At 37.1% G+C, this 19115-nt stretch overlaps 1 protein-coding gene across 3 annotated transcripts in view; it reads right to left on the bottom strand.

The window, feature by feature from the left end:
* KCNIP4 (potassium voltage-gated channel interacting protein 4) overlaps positions 1-19115 on the bottom strand; it is a 1300658-nt gene that overhangs the window by 990579 nt on the left and 290964 nt on the right. The window contains exon 1 of one of the 3 annotated variants that reach the window (XM_006063272.4): positions 18052-18625. The exons of the other annotated variants lie outside the window; for them this stretch is intronic. Within the exon in view, the coding sequence (XP_006063334.1) occupies positions 18052-18139 (88 nt within the window). The 5' untranslated portion in view covers positions 18140-18625. Of the gene's footprint in view, positions 1-18051; positions 18626-19115 lie in introns of those variants that run through there. 3 annotated transcript variants of the gene reach the window in all.

Raw genomic sequence — 19115 nt, 5'->3', positions numbered from 1 at the left:
GCAGCCCACGAGGCTCCCCCGTCCCTGGGATTCTCCAGTCAAGAACACTGGAGTGGATTGCCATTTCCTTCTCCAATGCATGAAAGTGAAAAGTGAAAGTGAAGCTGCTCAGTCGTGTCTGACTCTAAGCGACCCCATGGACTGTAGCCTACCAGGCTCCTCCCATGGGATTTTCCAGGCAAGAGTACTGGAGTGGGTTGCCATTGAACTAGCTAATGAAAATAAACTATCCCCTTACATTATATTCCAAGGAAATAGCCAACTTTAAACAGTTTTTTTAAACCGCTGATTTTAGTTTTAAGCAGTATCTAATTATTACTTGATTAGGTAGTCCATCATTTCCACTTGACTGAGTTGTAGTCAATGTCACAGAAGAATTTAGTTTTCATGAAAGTTAACCGACAAGTTACTGTACACATGCTTTTATAGTTTTAAAAATCTCAGCTCATTTTCAGATTGAGAGGCACTAGCATCTATTCTATGCCTTGCAGGAAGTATTCGAAAACATAGACAGAAATGAAGATAAAACTTCAGTTGCTAAGTCGTGTCCGACTCTTTGTGTCCTATCAAAATAGACTAAATCTTTTAAACACTTTAGCATGAAAATTCTACCAACAAATAAGATTTAGAATGAAGAATATTAATGATTTGTCAGCAGAGGTCAAGTAATACAGCTTTTTGTTATACTCATTGAGTTAAATCCACATCTAAATCTTTTCTCAGAGTAGTAACCAGAAATTTGGCCCTGGCAGACATGGAAGTTCACAGACCAAGCAAGATTCAGTGTGTGTGTGTGTGTGCATGTCTGTGTGTCTGTGTATGCACACATGTGTACCTTTCTACCTTTTCTAGAGGATGATATGGGTGGTTGTGGTTTAGTCACTAAGTCGAGTCCGACTTTCGCGATCCCATGTACTGTAGCCTGCCAAGCTCCTCTGTCCATGGTATTCTCCAGGTGAGAATACTGGAATGGGTTATCATTTCCTTCTCCAGAGGCTCTTCCTGACCCAGGAATTGTAGGCAGATTCTTTACCAACTGAAATATGAGGGAATCCCCTAGAGGATCATGGATGCTGGTTTTTTCTACATGTAATTCATATAAGCTTTCTGGAGGGTTAAATTGATCTGTATACTTCTGAGTAAAAGTAACTTTGAAGCAGTAATAGTGTATTGTGATTATTGGGGCAATTTAGTCCCTAATGGTTATGATGAGTGATTAATGTTCCCTAATTATTTTGAATATTACATCTTGAAAAAAAAGTGGTGTTATCACTTTTGCAAATTATTTTAGAATGCAGAACAGCAGTATACTTAGCTCTTCCCAACCATAATCTCCTTTATTGTACCTCTGAGAAATGAAGCTTGGATTGTGCATCCTTAACTAATAAATCAAGAACTGGAACATGTTTTCTTGCTCTTTTCCCAGAGGTTTTCACCCTATCCTATACTACCTGCATCTCTAGATATGACAGCCTTGGTCATGTCTGGAAAAATGTCTCTAATGCTTGGTTATCTGTGGACCCCATTCAGAGTTGTATAGCATGTGTATTCTACCTACTACCTCCTTCATGAGTTTTACTGTATCTGTGTAGCCTCTGGATTGATGTTTTAAAGATAAATCATTTTTAGTTACATAATATAAAATACAAATTTAATTTTCATAAAATTATTATTTTGTCATAATGGAAGAAATCCATAAAATATCTTCTAAACAAAATGAGAGTATATTCTCAAAATTTAGATTTACCTTATTGTCTTGTTCTCTTGTTAAAATTACAGAATAACAAGTTTTGGCATGGTAATGAAGACATATTTGCAGTTAACTCAAAGCTGTCCACTGATGATACAAAAAGACTGAAATATAAAACAAAAAAGGTCAGATACCTTATGATGTGTTCCAACTGCATTTTAATGCCAAGTTTGAGAGTCATGTAAAGTCAGCTTACATCTACTAATGTAAGTAAAACACACTTGGAGGACATGTAAATTAGACTCTAAAGATTGAGAAAGGGGTTCCTAGCCTGAGAATGGAATTTTGTCCTGAGTATGAACACTAAAATGTTACATAAATTTGGTCCAACAACAAAGATATACTGAGACAACTATGCCAAGAATCAAGGCACTCAATGAAGTTGGCCTCCTGGGACCTCAGGTTCCTCCGTCAAATGAAGGGAGTGGATTGGAAAGTTACCGCCCCTCATTTTTGGACTCTGGAACTCATTGTCTTCACTGTTTCATTTCATTATCAACATTTGTGACACTTCTGTCTATTAGTTCCCAGAGTTTGGGAACTTCTAATACATAAGAATCCCTCTTTTCACAAAGATAAACCAGGGCATGTGAAATGAATTCTATCATCTTCCTAATTCAATCATCTGCCTATAAGCTTAAGAGTGGCATTTTCAAAGTCACATCATAACCTGGAGAAGTCATCCTCAATTCTTGTCTGGAAAATGACTCTTCTCTTGGAAATCCTAGTAAGGACCCTTAAGTACCTCTGGGTTTTTTGTAAACAATGATTATTTTAGATGAACAGGAGATCCTCCTATCCTTTCCTCATTGCTGAGGAGATACTTCATGCTTCTTTCAACTAGTCCAAATTCAGAATATAGCTATGTGTAAGAAACTCTGTCAACAGAAATATATTCATTCAAGGAATGCTATACTCCTTCACTTATAAATAAATCATCTCTGAGTCTGAGATCTATTTTATGCTTTGTAACTTTTTATTTCTTAAAGAAGATTTATAAGGTATTATCGCACTCTATTCTATTTGAGTGTTTCAGATTTGGCATTACTTATCATCACTTGCATTTGGGAAGATGGGGCTCAATAAACTTGGAATATATATGTTAGAAAGCAAACTTGTACATCTTTGGACATAGTGCATGAAATACTAGCATTTCTTTAAATATTCCAGCTGGGATTATATAATTAACATTGCAATCATACTTTATAACAATAAAGGATTATTTTTAAGGAAGAAGCAAATTTCTCTGTGCATATATATGATTGAGATGATTCAAGGGACACATAAGATTGAGTTAAATGTCTTTTTACCCATCAATCTTCGAAAATACATATTGGGGGGAAAATGACTCAAATAGGCTTAGCAAAGATAATGGATATCTATAAAAGTACTTTAAAAATACAGTTGAGAATTAGATTATAAAAGTAACTCATAGAACAAAACAGAAAAGTAAAGACAAAGATTTTTCTTTAAACCAATAAATAATCAAATAAGTTGGAAATGCAGATTGGGAGTTTCTCAGGCCACTAACAGATTACCGATTAATCATTTTCTCTTTCGAATCCATATTTTCAACATCATTCATCCAAAGGCTTAAATTGTAAAAGGCATCCGGCCTGACTCACTTGAAGAACTCTATTTTAACTCAAAGAATATATAATTAGAATACTAGTATTCCAGCACTTCAATATATTTTTAAAGCTGTTTGAAAACTACTATATTATCACAGAAGGTTCCTTTCTGGCACAGAAAATGGAAAAGCTGCTCAATGTGTTCATGCTCTTGAATCTACCTTTTGATTGCCCTTTTCTCTCCACTTCCAGGCCATCAGGGTCTCTTGACTATACCATCACAGTCATGTGTAGCCATCTGCTGCCAAGTAGCCTTCTAAAAACACTGCTACGTGATGGTACATCTCTATTCAAGGGCCTGCAGGATACCCTGTTTCACTGTAATATGTTCAAACCTTACAACTTCTCCCCAGTGCATATCCAATAATTTCTCCCCAACACTTTGCTTCACTAACAACGCTGTCCAACTCCCACTTTGGCTTCCACTGCTTTAATCCTGATTGGAGCAATCACTCTGTTTATATCTGTGACCACATTCCACCTATTTCTGTTCTCGACTCTCCCTAGCAGGGGGCACAGACTACTCTGGATGGGTCAGAGAGTAAATACTGGAGGCTTTGCAGGCCTAGCACTTTCCCTTGTGTGTGTGTGTGTGTGTGTGTGTGTGTGTGCTCAGCCACTCAATCCTGTCCCACTCTTTGCAACTCCATGGACTATAGTGCACCAGACTCCTCTCTCCATGGGATTCTCCAGGCAAGAATACTGGAGTAGGTTGCCATTTCCTTCTACAGGAGATCTTTCTGACCCAGGGTTTGAATCACATCTTCTGCATTGGCAGGTGGATTCCTTACCACTGAGCCACCTGGGAAGCCCTAGCAGTTTCCCTTACAACCACTCAACTCTACCATTATAATGGAAACAACAGCCATAGGCGGTGTTTAATGAATGAGCAAAATTCCACTAAATCTTTATTTTTGGATACTAAATTTGAATTTCACATAGTTTTCCTGAGTCATGAAATACTATTCTTGTGATGTTTTCTTTTCAATGACTTAATGCAGAAACACTTCTTAGTTAATGGACCATACAAAAACAGGCAATGGGCTAGATTGGTCTACGGACTCTAGTTTACCAACTCCTATTCTATTATATATCTCAAAAAAGCAACCAGTTGTTAGCATGATTAAATTTAACTTCCACTCAATTCTGCCATGGCTCCCAGTTCTACTCAGAGCAAAGGTCCAGGTCTTCACAACGGCCTATATAAAACCTTTAAATTCTGATCTTCCTTCTCTGCCTTTATCTCCAATTACTCTAGCTACCCTCTGGTTTTGCTCTGCTCCAGTTAACTACCCTGCTTTGCATTCTTGAACACACACAACACAAGCCTGCCCCAGGGTCTTTGCACTGGCTGGTCTCTCTGCCTAGTATCTGTTTTTCCTCATATGTTTCCGTGGAGCTCTTGTATGCTTTAAGATTTTGATCTAACATCATTCTCTCCAAGAGTCTATCCCGATCACTCAGTTTAAATTTTAACCACCTATTGTGCATTGACTGTGTGCTCCTAAAATTGATATACTGAAGCTCTAATGCCCAGTACTTCAGAATGTGGCTGTATTTGTAGATAATGCCTTTAGAGAGGTGATTCAGTTAAATGAGGCCATTCGAGTGAAACCTAATCCAATTTGATTAGTATCTTTAGGAGACGAAATCTGGACACATAGGAAGATATCAGAGGCTTATCCTCAGAGGACAAAGGCCATGTGAGGACACAGTGAGAAAGTGGCCATCTGCAAAGCCCTGGAGAGAGTCTCCGAAAGAAACCAAACCTGCAAAAACCTTGATCTCAGACCCCAGGCTCCACACATGTGAGAAAATATATTTCTCTTGTTTAAGCCACCAAATCTATGATATTTTGTTATGGAAGGTGTAGCAAACTAACACACACCATAACTTCCACAGCCCTCCCAAACCTACCTCACCTTGTTCTGTTTTTACCCAGAACACTTATCTCTCACTAACATACGATTTAATTAAACAACTTAGCATAATACCATCTCCCTTTTACATGAGGGAAATGATCTTTCATTTACTGATGTATTCCAAATTCCCAGAATAGTGCCTACCAAAAAGGTAAACAATTCACAAATATCTGCTGGATATATGATATCTAACAACACATTATCTTGATACATCTCCTTCCTCTGTTTCTGTCTTCTTGGAAAGGCCAAATTGCCAATTCAGCATCTCCAAATGTATAGCTACTAAAACCCAGTTCAAAAGCCACTACTGCTAAGAGTGTCTCTCTAGACATCAGCAAAAAAATGGACTCCCTCTTTGAATTCTAATACACAATCTATACCTCTCTCCTGCTACTTCACAATTCAAGTCTGTACTAAGATTGTTATATATGTTTTAACTTCTCTACAAGCTTCTTTCTGGTGCGAGCTGGTATCTCACGCATCTTCAAATTCCTCACCATACCCACTGAGTGTGCACATGAAGTTGAAGCATAATAAATGTTCAGTGAATTTACTGCATGCATCATTATTACAAAAACATCTGCTACCGAACAATAACACTGTGCCAGGCTCTATCTTGTCTTCAAGTTATTTGCAAAATTAGCAAACCTGTATGAAGGTGGCATTGTCATCCCCTTTTATAGATGATGTTGCTGAGCCTAAGAGAGGTGAAGTAATTTGCCCAAGGTCACCCTGCTAATGAGTGGTGAAGCCAGATTTTAAACACAGGTATATAGTCTATTAAGGTCAAGATCGGAAATATACAGATTCACAAGCAAAAAAGGAAAATAAAATGTTTCCTTTGAAATAAAAATTTCAGTATCATGTTAAATGAAATGAAGGCAAAGGAAGGCATATCATTACCTAAATTCTTAGAGGCTTGAATGAACTGACTTCACATTTCCAATGACTACTTTTCTTCTTCTGAATTCTAAACAAGTAGTGGCTGTACACTTCTGAAGTTTATATAATGACTCAAATTTTAAAAATTCAAATTCATAATAGCATACCTCTTCAGATGAATCTTATTTTCTTTGTAATGACTGAAGTCTTAAAACATAAATGAATGGGTTATATGAAATATATATGACTCTCTTAAAGATAGAATTTTCATACCTACACATACCTCCCATCACCTTATAACATTTCATTAAGAATTTTAAAAATCAGCAAGTTCTTAATACTGACTTCCGAAGTAGACAAGTCCTACTTTTCATTGTTGTTTTTAAACTCTATTATACTTTATATCCAGGAAATAGGCAAGATGGATATACACAATTATTAATTTTGGTTAGAAAAAAAAGGCTTTACTTACTAATTTTTAAAAATTTAAGGATTTAGACTCAAGAATTTTCAGCAAAAATATCTCTATTACACATACTAAAGCAATACACAATGCTGTGGCCTCTTTTTAGACAGAAGAGGATTTTTTATAAAAGAACACTACAGCATAATTAAGCAAGTATAGAGCTCTTACATTTTATTATTTTTGAAGAATGTCTTTGAGTTACATATTTTATTTGCTTTTCAAAAAACTTAAATTGATATAAATGGAATACACTTTGACTTTTTCTGAGGAATTGAATACAACCGAATGATGTTAGTTGCTATGCTTTGCTCTGATATATTAGTATTCACAGGGGTGGGATTGATGGTGAAGCTGAAGCTCCAATACTCTGGCTACCTGATGCAAAGAATCAACTCACTGGAAAAGATCCTGATGCTGGGAAAGATTGAGGACAGGAGGAGAAGGGGGCAAAAGAGGATGAGATAGTTGGATGGCATCATTGATTCAATGGACATAAGTCTGAGCAAACTCTGGGAGATAGTGAAGGACAGGGAAGCCTAGTATGCTACAGTCCATGGGGTCACAAAGAGTTGGATGTGACTGAGTAACTGAACAACAAAAGGGTTTCCCAGGTGGTGCTAGCGGTAAAGAATCTCCCTGCCAATGCAGGAGACATAAGAGACGTGGGTTTGATCCTTGGGTTGGGAAGATCCCCTGGAGGAGGATATGGCAACCGACTCTAGTATTCTTGACTGGATAATTCCGTGGGCAGAGGAGCTTGGCTGGCTGCAGTTCATAGGGTCTCAAAAGTCAGACATGACTGAAGTGACGTAGCACACACACATTAGTATCCAAAACAGGGTTTAAGACAACTTGACTGAGTACTGATCCCAACTACTGTCCTAGAAAATGCTGTCTTTAAAAAGTACCTGTTAGCAGCCTGAATTGGGATCACCCAATTCTTCTGATGAGGAAGAAAGTGTCATGGGAAGAATGCAAACTTGCTCAAGGTCACCTACTTAAATAACATGGTGCTAAGATCTAAGTTCAGGTCTTTTTGGCTGCCAAGACCAAGTATTTCTATCAGAGCAAGACATCACCATAGGCACTTATCACAATGTAAGGCTAAAAGAACAATGTCTTCTGGAATAGTAAATGGACCAGTAACAGGACTAACCAGCTCCCACAATCTTGATAAAAATCACTCGAGTAACTGTGACCTTACATTCTCTTCTGAAAATAAAGAAGTCAGACCTAAAGATTCTGATGATCCACTGAGATTTTACACATCGATGATCCAAGAGCATATTTCAACACAACTATTTACATAAGTAGCATAATCTACATAGTGTTTCTATTACTGTCATTGTGTTGTACACTTTTCACTGTATTGAAACAAGCTCCTTAACCATTCAGGATCACAGACTAAGGCTTTACTTGGAGATGGGCTAGGAGGGCATCAATGGATGACACATTTGCATGTATTTGGGTATTTGCCCAGCCTGGTAGGCTGCAGTCCATGGGGTTGCTAAGAGTCGGGCACGGCTGAACGACTTCACTTTCACTTTTCACTTTCATGCATTGGAGAAGGAAATGGCAACCCACTCCAGTGTTCTTGCCTGGAGAATCCCAGGGGCAAGGAAGTCTGGTGGACTGCCGTCTATGGGGTCGCACAGAGTCGGACGCAACTGAAGTGACTTAGCAGCAGCAGCAGCATCTGGCTATATAGTTTCCCTTAAGGAATCTTAAGGGATAATCTTAAGCATAAAACTGATCTTTAAAGCCCTTTATAGAACTGGCTTTATAGCTATTTGAAGGCTTTTGACTTTTGTTTAGCTCGGAGAATTATAAAATGGTGAGGAAACTCTTCTATGCGTACCTTGAAATAAAATAGGCTCTATGTATTGCAAGGACGTATTACAGAATAGAAGCACAACTGATGTGGTATGTTTTAAATCTCTTATCCTTACCTGGTAACTGTGCAAAATGGAAATCTTTCTGTTGTAGAGGTGGCAATATGGAGCTGGTGGTGGTTGTTTAGTCACAAAGTTGTGTCCAACTCTTGCAACCTCTTGGACTATAGCCTACCAGGCTCCTCTGTTCATGGGATTTCCCAGGTAAGAATACTAGAGTGGGTTGCCATTTCCTTCTCCAGGAGATCTTTCTGACCCAGGGATCAAACTAACATCTCTTGCATTGCAGATTGCAGGCGGATTCTTTACTGCTGAGCCACCAGGGAAGCCTAGCAATACTAAGCTAGGAGAACTTAAAACTTTTTCAAACATATATGCAAACTGGAGAAGAAAACTGTAGATACTAAACAGATCGACTGAAGTCCTGATTTTATATCTATATCTATCTATCTAGTTACAGTACATTCAAGGTGGTATCTTTTTTTGTTCTAGGAGGTTTATCATAGTTTCAGATTGAAAGAATCTAGAAACGTCTATATTATTATTTTTAAAACATTAAAGTACAATCCTTACATATATACTATGTTCATTGTACACAGAAAATACAAATACACAGAACTTCATACATAAATCACTCATAAGATATATGATTTTCAAACAAATGGGGAACTATACATTACCTACCCCTATCTTAAAATGTGTAATTCTACCTCCTTTGTGTACAATTAGAGAGAATTCAGACTTGCAGGGCTCTGGATTATCTACAGCAGTTTCTACAATGGGAAGAAGTACAGGGCAGAGATAAGAAAGCAGAAGAACTACAGCAGAGAATAGAATGAGCAGCTGACATGGCTGAGGTCAGACGATACAGGCAAACAACTACAAGCCTACCAACTTTGCAGAAATCAAGTAGTGAAACAGAGGTCTAAGATGTTGTAGCTTTGTTCCCTAAAAAGTACTGGTATGAGATTTAGTCAAACACCCAATGACTACTGATTAAACATTTAGTATGTGCCAGGTATGATCTACACACTAGATTTCAACAAAGAACAAAATGAACAGGATCCTTTAAAAGAAGTTCATATCCCATATTTTTAGACAATTATAAATAATAAAATCATGGTCATTTCTGTGGAGATGAAGACCATATATTCGGTTTGTCGGGAACCGCCTTGGTTTGTGCCCATATTCCTGCTGTGGATTATTAAGGTTGCCTCCTTTTACCCTCCAAAGTGCCCCTGTTTTGGTCATCTTGTCTGTAAAAGAAATTTCAAAAAGGCAATATAAAAGAAAGTCATTATAGGAGGGGTTATTTTGGATTGGATGATCAGGAAATGATTTAAGAAGATAATGTTTGAGCTGAGAAAGTCATCACACAGGTCTTCAGAATGTGTCTGAGCTTGAGGAGAGAGAACTGTATAGTGAAAGAGAGGTGCAGTTTGGATTCTTCCAAATCTAGTTTTCTATCTTAGTCCCACCACATCCTGGATTTGGCTAGGTTTCCCATGGGATGCTCAAGTGGTATCATTTAAGTCCAATAATGTGAGTCAGAAAGGAACACATTAAATTATATGGGGAAAGAAACTGATACTTATTTATAATATCCTGCCACAAATCTATATTTTTGAACAGATATGCAATAAACACTGTGTAAGGGTAAATGCTAGATAATTAAATATCTTTATGTCACTTAGAAGACTTGGGTCTACTTGAAATACAACTCCAACACCGGAATCTATAAAATAATACAAGGTTGATGAATAGTTAAATGACGAACAATGGAGGATAGACAAACTTGTACTGCTGCTGCTGCTAAGTCACTTCAGTTGTGTCCGACTCTGTGCGACCCCATAGACGGCAGCCCACCAGGCTCCCCCGTCCCTGGGATTCTCCAGGCAAGAACACTGGAGTGGGTTGCCATTTCCTTCTCCAATGCGTGAAAGTGAAAGTGAAGTCACTCAGTCATGTCTGACTCTTAGTGACCCCATGGACTGCAGCCCACCAGGCTCCTCTGTCCATGGGATTTTCCAGGCAAGAGTACTGGAGTGGGTTGCCAATTCCTTCTCCAATAACTTGTACAATGAGAGCTCAAAGGGGAATGAAATCAGTGCATATCAGAGAGTGAAGACAGATCTAAGAGAGTGGAGGAGAAACAGGATGTGAACAGGTGCTTAACTGATTCACTACCTAATTGCTCAGTAAGCCACAGAACCACTTGCCTGGACAAGGAACAGAACCTTCTGACGGGTTTGGTGGTAGTTTTTGCAGCAATCTGGGACTGTGGGCAATTTAGCTTTTCAGCAAAACTTCCTTCTGAAAATAATCCCCCAGTTTTTCTCCTTCCCAGATGCTTTCTCACCTTCCTTGTTTGGTTCTCCTCTCATTGGCTTCTCTCTGTCTAATTTTTTCAGCAGAACATATTTTATAGGCTTAATGCCTCATCTAGGTTGCTCATTGTCCTCACCTCTCCTTGGCTAAAACATCAGGAGACAAGAAGCTGCTCTCTTCTTTTGGAAATTTTAGCACATGGGGGTTTGTGGAGTTATCTCTCCTGCATTTATTTGCTGCACTAGCAGAGTAATGCAGGGCAGGCAAGAATCACAAAGAAACAGCTTACAAAAACACAAGCTCCTAACCACCATTAATGCATTTTAGTTGAATCAGTAAATGGCAAATATAGTTACTGAAAACTAACATAATAAAAGGCAATATTTTAAAATGCAGTCATTTTATTGGTTATCTTATATTTATTCCTAATTACCAGGCAGCATAATAATGATTAGGCATCCAATTACCTTTAGGGAAAATTTATTTTGAAAACAGAACATCCTATGGATATCAGACCAGTGATAATGAGAAAAGTTACTCATTTATTGAATGTTTGCCAGCAAGAGAAATATATGTAGGAATATCTCCATTTACAGGGAGTTGACCCTGCTCAGAGCAGCTGGGTGACCTTCACAATTGTAGCAAAAAGGAGAGAGCTGCAAGTCCAACACAAGGCTCCTAATTCTTCCCCTAGGCATGCCGCTGCTCTCCAGAAGCACAGCTGGAGGTTGACCAGACAACAGCTCTCCTGGAAACACATTCTAAGAATTATTATTTTTTGTTTTAATGTAATATAGTCATTAAGACTATGATGAAACATTAGAGGAAGTAAAACAGAGCCAGAGAGTGAGCCAGACATAAGATACATGAAGAAGGATGTCAAATGGTGGAATGCCTTCCACGAGTCAACGCTTCTAAGCAAAACTTGGCATAGTTCTTCTCCTCCTACCTTGGCCCCTCATTCAGTTCTCTTGACTCACGCTCAGCCCCCCTCACCTATTAATATATGTTGATCTGCTGCAGAGTCCTATGAATTCACTTTTTAAACATATATACACTAATATATCTAAAATAAATAACTAATAAGAACCTACCATACAGGGAACTCTGATCAATATTCTCTAATAATCTATATGCAAAAAGAAACTAAAGAAGAATGGACATGTGTATAATTGATTCACTTTCCTATACATCTGAAGCCAACACAATATGGTACATCGACTATACTCCAGTAAAAATTACTTTAAAAAAGTAAAGTGAACACTGGTCCCACATAAAGAACATCTTGAGACATTTTTATGGTATTAAAGTATCTTTATCAGGCAGAAGACATGGAGAACAGTAGGCACAGAACAACTGTTTGCAAAGAATGATCAAAACTACTTTGTCAAATTTTCTGGCATACACTGAAAAAAATATATCAGTGTTGATTTCCATCATGGGCAGCTGGACTTTGCCTTCTTACACAATAAAGGACAGTTCCTCATAGCTTAATCCCTTCCCTGCAAACCCACAACGTATCCCCATGCTGGAATAAGAAGCTTGGAACGAAAATATACTTTATGAAAGAAAATCCATTATTGTGCGCAGCAAGCGCCAACCATAACCATACCATCCTGGGGGTGTAATACCATCTACCTCTAAGAGAAACATCACATTGACTTCAGGTGTCATTTAACATGGCTGATCATGGCGACATCTCCTCAAAAAACATAGTCCATTTGTTTAAAGGTGTAGGTTTACATTACTTCTAAAGTTGAAGAGACAGAGAAATTTTGGACAGAAGCTATATGGTCAAAGTAAATAATAAATAACTATAGTGAAAGATGTGTTAGATTGACAGGAATCTTACGAGTTACCCCAAGCATATGAGCTTGCTTGCACCTCTTTCAATATCTTTTGTGGGGCAACAACATGACCAGTGTTAGTAACTTTAAACAAAGAAAGCCTTGTCAGTGTTGGTGAATATAAAATAATAAATATGGCCATGAGCTATTTCTCCTACTTAGAATAGTTTTCCCACTGGCTTGTAGGATGGGGTCAGCCAGTGGAAGCACAAGCAACAATCTGAAGATTGGAGAAAGACCAGCAATTTTTTTTTCCTGTGTTCCCTTCCTGTCAGGTCACCATGCATTGGCTGTGTCCCTGGACTGAAGGCCACATCTCCTGTCAAGCCTTCTGCCCACAGATTCGCTCTCCCATCTTGAGAAACATTTTCCGTCCCTTGGCACTTCCGCCACTCACTGTTTCTCCAGTACCCCATCTCCCCTTGTTGATTTCCTTACTCTGCCCACACACATGGCCCCTTCATTAAATTATTTTTTGAGATCTCTTTCCTGCCAGGAACATAACTGATACATATCATAATCAATGTATAATATCCTCAACAGCCTGTGTGTGAAATTTCAATGTTTCTTTGCATATTTAAATGAGGCACTGATGTGTAACTTTTAAAGCTGTGGCTCAGAAATCTCTGATTACCTTAACCAATAGGGGCAAATACAGCTCCTTCTATGAATGTGAGCTCTTCCCTTGAGACTAGATGATTAATTTTGTCCATGAGTCAAGAAATGCATTTTAAGAGTTTAACATGACTATGACTATAAAATCAGATCACTGACTACTTTAAAGTTCTCACAATGATCAAAACAATCTCTTTTTTGGAAGTCTTCAAGCCCTACAAGTCTTACCTAACGCACTGATTAAATGGTAAAGAATCTAAAATACAAAGTTGTCATTAATATGCAGATTTTCTTAAGAAATGAAAGGGGCAACCAATATTCTGCATATATGGGTTGTTTACCCATTGAACATAGGGATCTTCTAACCAGATCTGGCAGGAACGGCAGAATTTGAGATTAGGCAATAAGCTGCAGGCTTCAAAATATCCCATAAAATCAAATTTATTATCAGAGGCCAAAATATTTCTTCTGATAAAAAGTTTAAAATGTAAACCCTAACTAAGAAAAGCAAGACAATTCATACATTCTTTGACAGTCAAGATAAACATCATCTTTTGCTTTCTTCTCACTTAAGTATAGGTTTCAATAAAAGAAGTTCAAGAATATTGAACAAAAATTGGTAGCATTATATGTACATTTCAATAATGCAAATTTTACACAGTGCTATAAAAAATATGATCTCCCTTTATCAGCAAAGTTTGAATGAATTAAAAAATACAAACATAATCAAGAGTAGCATAATTTCAAAGCAGGCAGGCCAAGTGAATATGAACTGTTTATTCAACTGTCACATGTCAGGGCCACGTGAACTGTGAAATAAAAACTCTTGTCACCTTGCCAGGAAGAAATTTGAGTTTTATGAATTTTTAATTATGTGATATTTTCAGGACTGCATCCTTTACATGATATGCATCAGATGAAAACAGGGATTAAAAAAAAAAGGTCAGAGGGGACTGAAAACATGATTCTGTGATTTGTAATCATGAGGGAAAAGAAGGAAGTGTGTATAGTAGCTGGAAACAGGTTTGTCTTAAGTGTATTATTTGGCTAAATATTGCCCTTTATTTTCTCTTCACACTTTAAAAATGTAACATAAAAAAAGCAAAAATCTAAATCTTTAAATCACTAGCCTTGTGAATGGCTTGATCCACAGTCCCTTCAACAATGATAAGACTGGAAGCAACTTAATGCATATTTATAAAACAAACTGTTTCTCTCTCTCTTTAAAGTCCTCTGCTTGAAGAAATGATGAATGCTTATGTCATGCTTTTAGTAATATAATTTTATTACATCTGAAGTACTGTAACCCACTACTTAAACAGCAATTCAAAGTTTAACAGAATGTTTTGGTTTGAACTGCCTCTGTTACCCTCAGGTGGAGAGTTGAAGTTCCACCACACCTGTAGCCTGTCATCTTGAAGCCTGAAACAGAACTCCAGGCAAGAGCCACCTCACATGTATGTTTTGGGAATTCCTGCTAATAGAAAAATGTGTTCAGGTCTTGAGTTTTCAAGAAAACTACGTGCAGAGAATTGATGTGCCCAAAAACAACCTCCCCAAAAGAACCATAAAACATTCCAATATTAAATTTCACACATATAGAAGAAACAATTTAAAATTCAGTGTCTGTAACATTATTTACCCTTTTAAATGGTTCAGCATTTATATGACAGGGTGTTTTTTTGATTCCTATAGTATACAAATTGCCCATCAATAGAGTTAAGTCTCATACTAATAGACTAAAATCCTCATAAATCATCTCCACTTCTTTAGATGCACAGAAACATATTGCTCTTCAAATTTATTGTGAGACTCTTCTAGATTAGAATATAATACTATACAAGAAGATGGAGGTCTTAAACTGAAAACAAATTAGGATAATTGATCCTGTATCATACCTTACTACACTGAACATGGTAGCCACTAACTTTTAATATTTTCATATGGATTTCTGAGATTTATTATATACAAAAGAATCATTTAAAATTCTTATATTTTTCATTATAAACAAGGTCAATACATGTGTTTATAAAATCCACTCTTTGGCAAATGATTCGCTGTAATAAAAATATGTAAAAAGTTTCTGGTAAAGTGAAAGCATCTTATTTTATCTGGACAAACCTTTATTATTGAATTGAACTCTTTAACAAAGAATATTTTTTAAAATGATTCACTGCTTTTGAATTATTTATTTGTAAGTCATCCCAGACACTGCCAAAGTTGTATGAAAACCTCCCAGGAAAGGAAATGGCTTTCCTCTAACTTGTGATAACACTAATAAGACACATCAAAGGAGATTTTGTGTCCATGAAAATTTCCTTGCTCTTCAAATTTTCTGTTTGTATAAAGGCATGGGCATTTTGATATCAAATGCAAGACAACTGCCAATAATACAGGTTATGTGTTATAGAAGTAACCTGTTTCCAAATGTAAACCAAAATCACTATTTTATTAGATCACATCTTCAATTTAAGAAGTGAAGATAAAGGCCTTGTTGTAAAATGAAAAAAAAAAAAGAAAAAGCACCCAAGGCATATTCATATCTTTTTAAATTTTTGATAACTACAAAGACATATGCTGATTGTTCAGGATACAGTTAGCAACTGCTTGCATAGCCAACCTTAAAGCAAAATTTTTAAACTAATTCAACTCTGCTTCCTACTTCTTCATTAATTACTAGCTAAGGGACTTGGAAGTGCTCTAATGAATTTTACATTAGATTCTCCAATATGAACAGTGTATATTATCACAGCATCTAGTAAATGCATAAATTGGCTTTTCCAAGTTGCATCTTGAGCAGTTGTAAAGATTCTAGCTAGATTTTTACAATGTTTAGTATTACACACTGTGCTGAAAAGAATTTTTACAAGAAAAAAGTTGGTGTAATCCCATTTCCTAGGTCATAAATCTAACTACTTTATAATAATCTATTTCTCAAAGTTCTTATGCTTTTCTCCTGTGGTTCAGAAAGAAGAAATTCTACCTATATTGATCTCTAAATATGCATTAAATAGGCTTAAAATATTTCTGCTATACTAGCTTTCCATAAACTTCATATTATAAATTACCACGCAGTCATTAGCCAACCATTAGATTTTGGATTCAATGCTTACTGTTTAAGATGCCACAACCATCTACCATCTTCATAAAATTCTTTGAAATCAGAGTTTCATAAAACTACTCAGACTGAGCAAGAAAAGGCAGAGCACTGCACCCAAATCCATTAAGAAACAGGTAGAACCTTAAAATTACCTTATCAAAGTACATACTATGGAAAGCTTTCTTTTATAAAATATTTCTCTAATTTTATAGCAAGATGAAAGACCCCCTATTGAGCAATTTTCAATAAGACACGGTATCATAAATGGCACACCATCCATAACTGAATGTTCACAGCAAATACATTGATACCATTGATCACAATAGACATGATACAGCAAAGTCATATTGCAACTAAGAATAGAAGTGTAAAAACTGGGTAAAAAAATACAACAGAGCTCCTGGTTCACCAAAGGCAGGTACAGACTTTCAATGACTATTTCTTAAAATTGTCAAAAGCCAACACAGTTTTCACTGCTTAAAGATTAGTATCTGATAACAATCTGTTAAAAATATTTATGAACATTTAATAATGCTCTCAGAAATCATTTGATTTTCACAGTTATCCCCTTAAAACTGATTTTTCCTGATCAGATTGTCAACATAATTATATATACAGTTCTGCTATTCACCATAGGAGTACTTTCTAAAGAAAATGTTGCTCAAGTTCATCTCTCAACCTTGCACCATGGTGTATAGGCATTTTTACTAACTCTTCTTTCTCATGATTTAGATTTAAGAAGATAAATGTAAGTTGAAAAAATAAAGCTAACAATAGTTCTTCATGGCCAGAATCAAAGAGAGGTATTATATCAACCCAGCTTTGCTCCGCATAAGTTTGACGGTCCATTAAAAATATCTATTATCAAAGCCAAAGTAGCTTTGGTCCCACCTGTCACTATCTTAATGACAGCATTGCCTAGGAATTTCATGGGCAGCAAAACTGCCGGTTTAGGCTAATAATTTTGGAACATCTTAAAAATATTTTCTATCAACACTTAGATTTAAATAGAGTTTCTATTTCAATCGTGCAAGTTGTTAAACATTAAAATCCACTGCAATGAAACAAATATCAAAGCTCTCATGGACATTATACTCTTCAGCTGTTTTCACATTTTGCAAGGAATTCAGAAATCCAAAAGAAATGTCCTTAACCCTTTCACTGCTAAGCTCTACAATCAAACGCTAGAAATGATCTATGGATTGTAATGATCAAAGAGTTCTAGAGAATTTCTAAATACCTGCAGGAAGACTAGTTTTGTGATTTTTCAGCAAACTGCAGCAAGCAGGAGAGAGGGAAAAACCCCTCACACAATCATGCTTTAAAAAAAAAAAATCTTCCCACTCTGCAGACACTGCTTCCTTAGATTGAAGCACATTTAACAGCGACACTGCCAAAAAGACATAAAAGATATATCCACAGATTTCAGTTCTATCCCCAAATTAGAGCTGCACTGCACACATCTTTAGAAACGTGAATCTCAGCAAACACTCACGATTGTATTTTATTGACAACATTAAAAATAAACACAACACAGAAATAGTGAGCCTTTCCTCTTTCATTTCAACTTCAGTACCATGCTCTATCAGCCTCTATTTAAAAAAAAAAAAGTCATTACCTGTATGAAGAGAACCTGTTAATAGTCTGAGAAGGTACTGGGCAAATTTCAATATTTCACGTTTACATCGTTTTCTACAGCCACTCATCTTAAGCAACAAGGTATTCCTCTGAGAAGAGCCAGAAGTCTTTGCCAATAAAAAAAAAAAAAAAAGACAGTCTCTGAGGGAAAACTTCTGTCTCAGTTTATGTCACAGGCTGCCTTACAACTCCTGTGGAATTAGCTGTTAGAGCCTGAATCAGAAATTCCTTTAAAGAGCTAGAGAAGCCGGATACAGATAGCACAGTAACAGGGTGGTAAGAAAGGGCTGCTTCTCGGTTTGGTCACCAAGTTCTTCTGTGGCAACAGATAGGCTGCCGGTTCACACTTGTAGTAACCCACTGTGGCTCAGCTCAGCATCCCCTCTCCAGCAGCAATCGCAACCTCACAGACCATTCAGAGGGAGGCGGGGCCTGTGATGCCAGCTCATCAATGAATCAGCATGTAAGCAGGTGAGGGGACAGATGACAGGTCACCGGGGCTGAAACCCTTTGGATTTCAGTAAAGGGAGCCTGCTAACGCAACTGAGCCTGCTGGAGAGGGATCTCAAGTCCAAGACTGTGCAAAATGATCCCCACTCCCTGCAGAAAAGCAACTAGGAAAGCATGCTCTTCAAGGTCAGACACCAGACAATTCCCTGATACAGTGTTAACCAGATTCAGAAAGCCTAAACGGTGAAAAGGCTCATTTGAGAAGCTGATCCTGATGCTAAACAAGCAGAGTTGAAGATTTACCACCAAACAGAGACAAAGTTCCCTTGTTACCGATAAACATATTCCACTTCACGGGCACAGGGTTGAAAAATAAGCTGTTACCTAAATTTGGCTGTGTTTTCTACACTGTGCAGGCTCAGGGAATTGAAAATTAGGGGGGGAAAGTCACTGTTTATTTTAAAATACAGTAGACTGGAAATCACAACTTTTAAGCCCTTATGCTTGTATCCAAGCAACACAGCTCAAACACTAATTAACTGCATTATCCTAAAAGACTGCCTCAGTTTCCTCACATTTCTAAAAGGCAAAATG

Source organism: Bubalus bubalis, chromosome 7, assembly GCF_019923935.1.
Source record: "Bubalus bubalis isolate 160015118507 breed Murrah chromosome 7, NDDB_SH_1, whole genome shotgun sequence".
Taxonomy (NCBI): Eukaryota; Metazoa; Chordata; class Mammalia; order Artiodactyla; family Bovidae; genus Bubalus; species Bubalus bubalis.
This window is presented reverse-complemented; position numbering and strand designations above follow the sequence as displayed.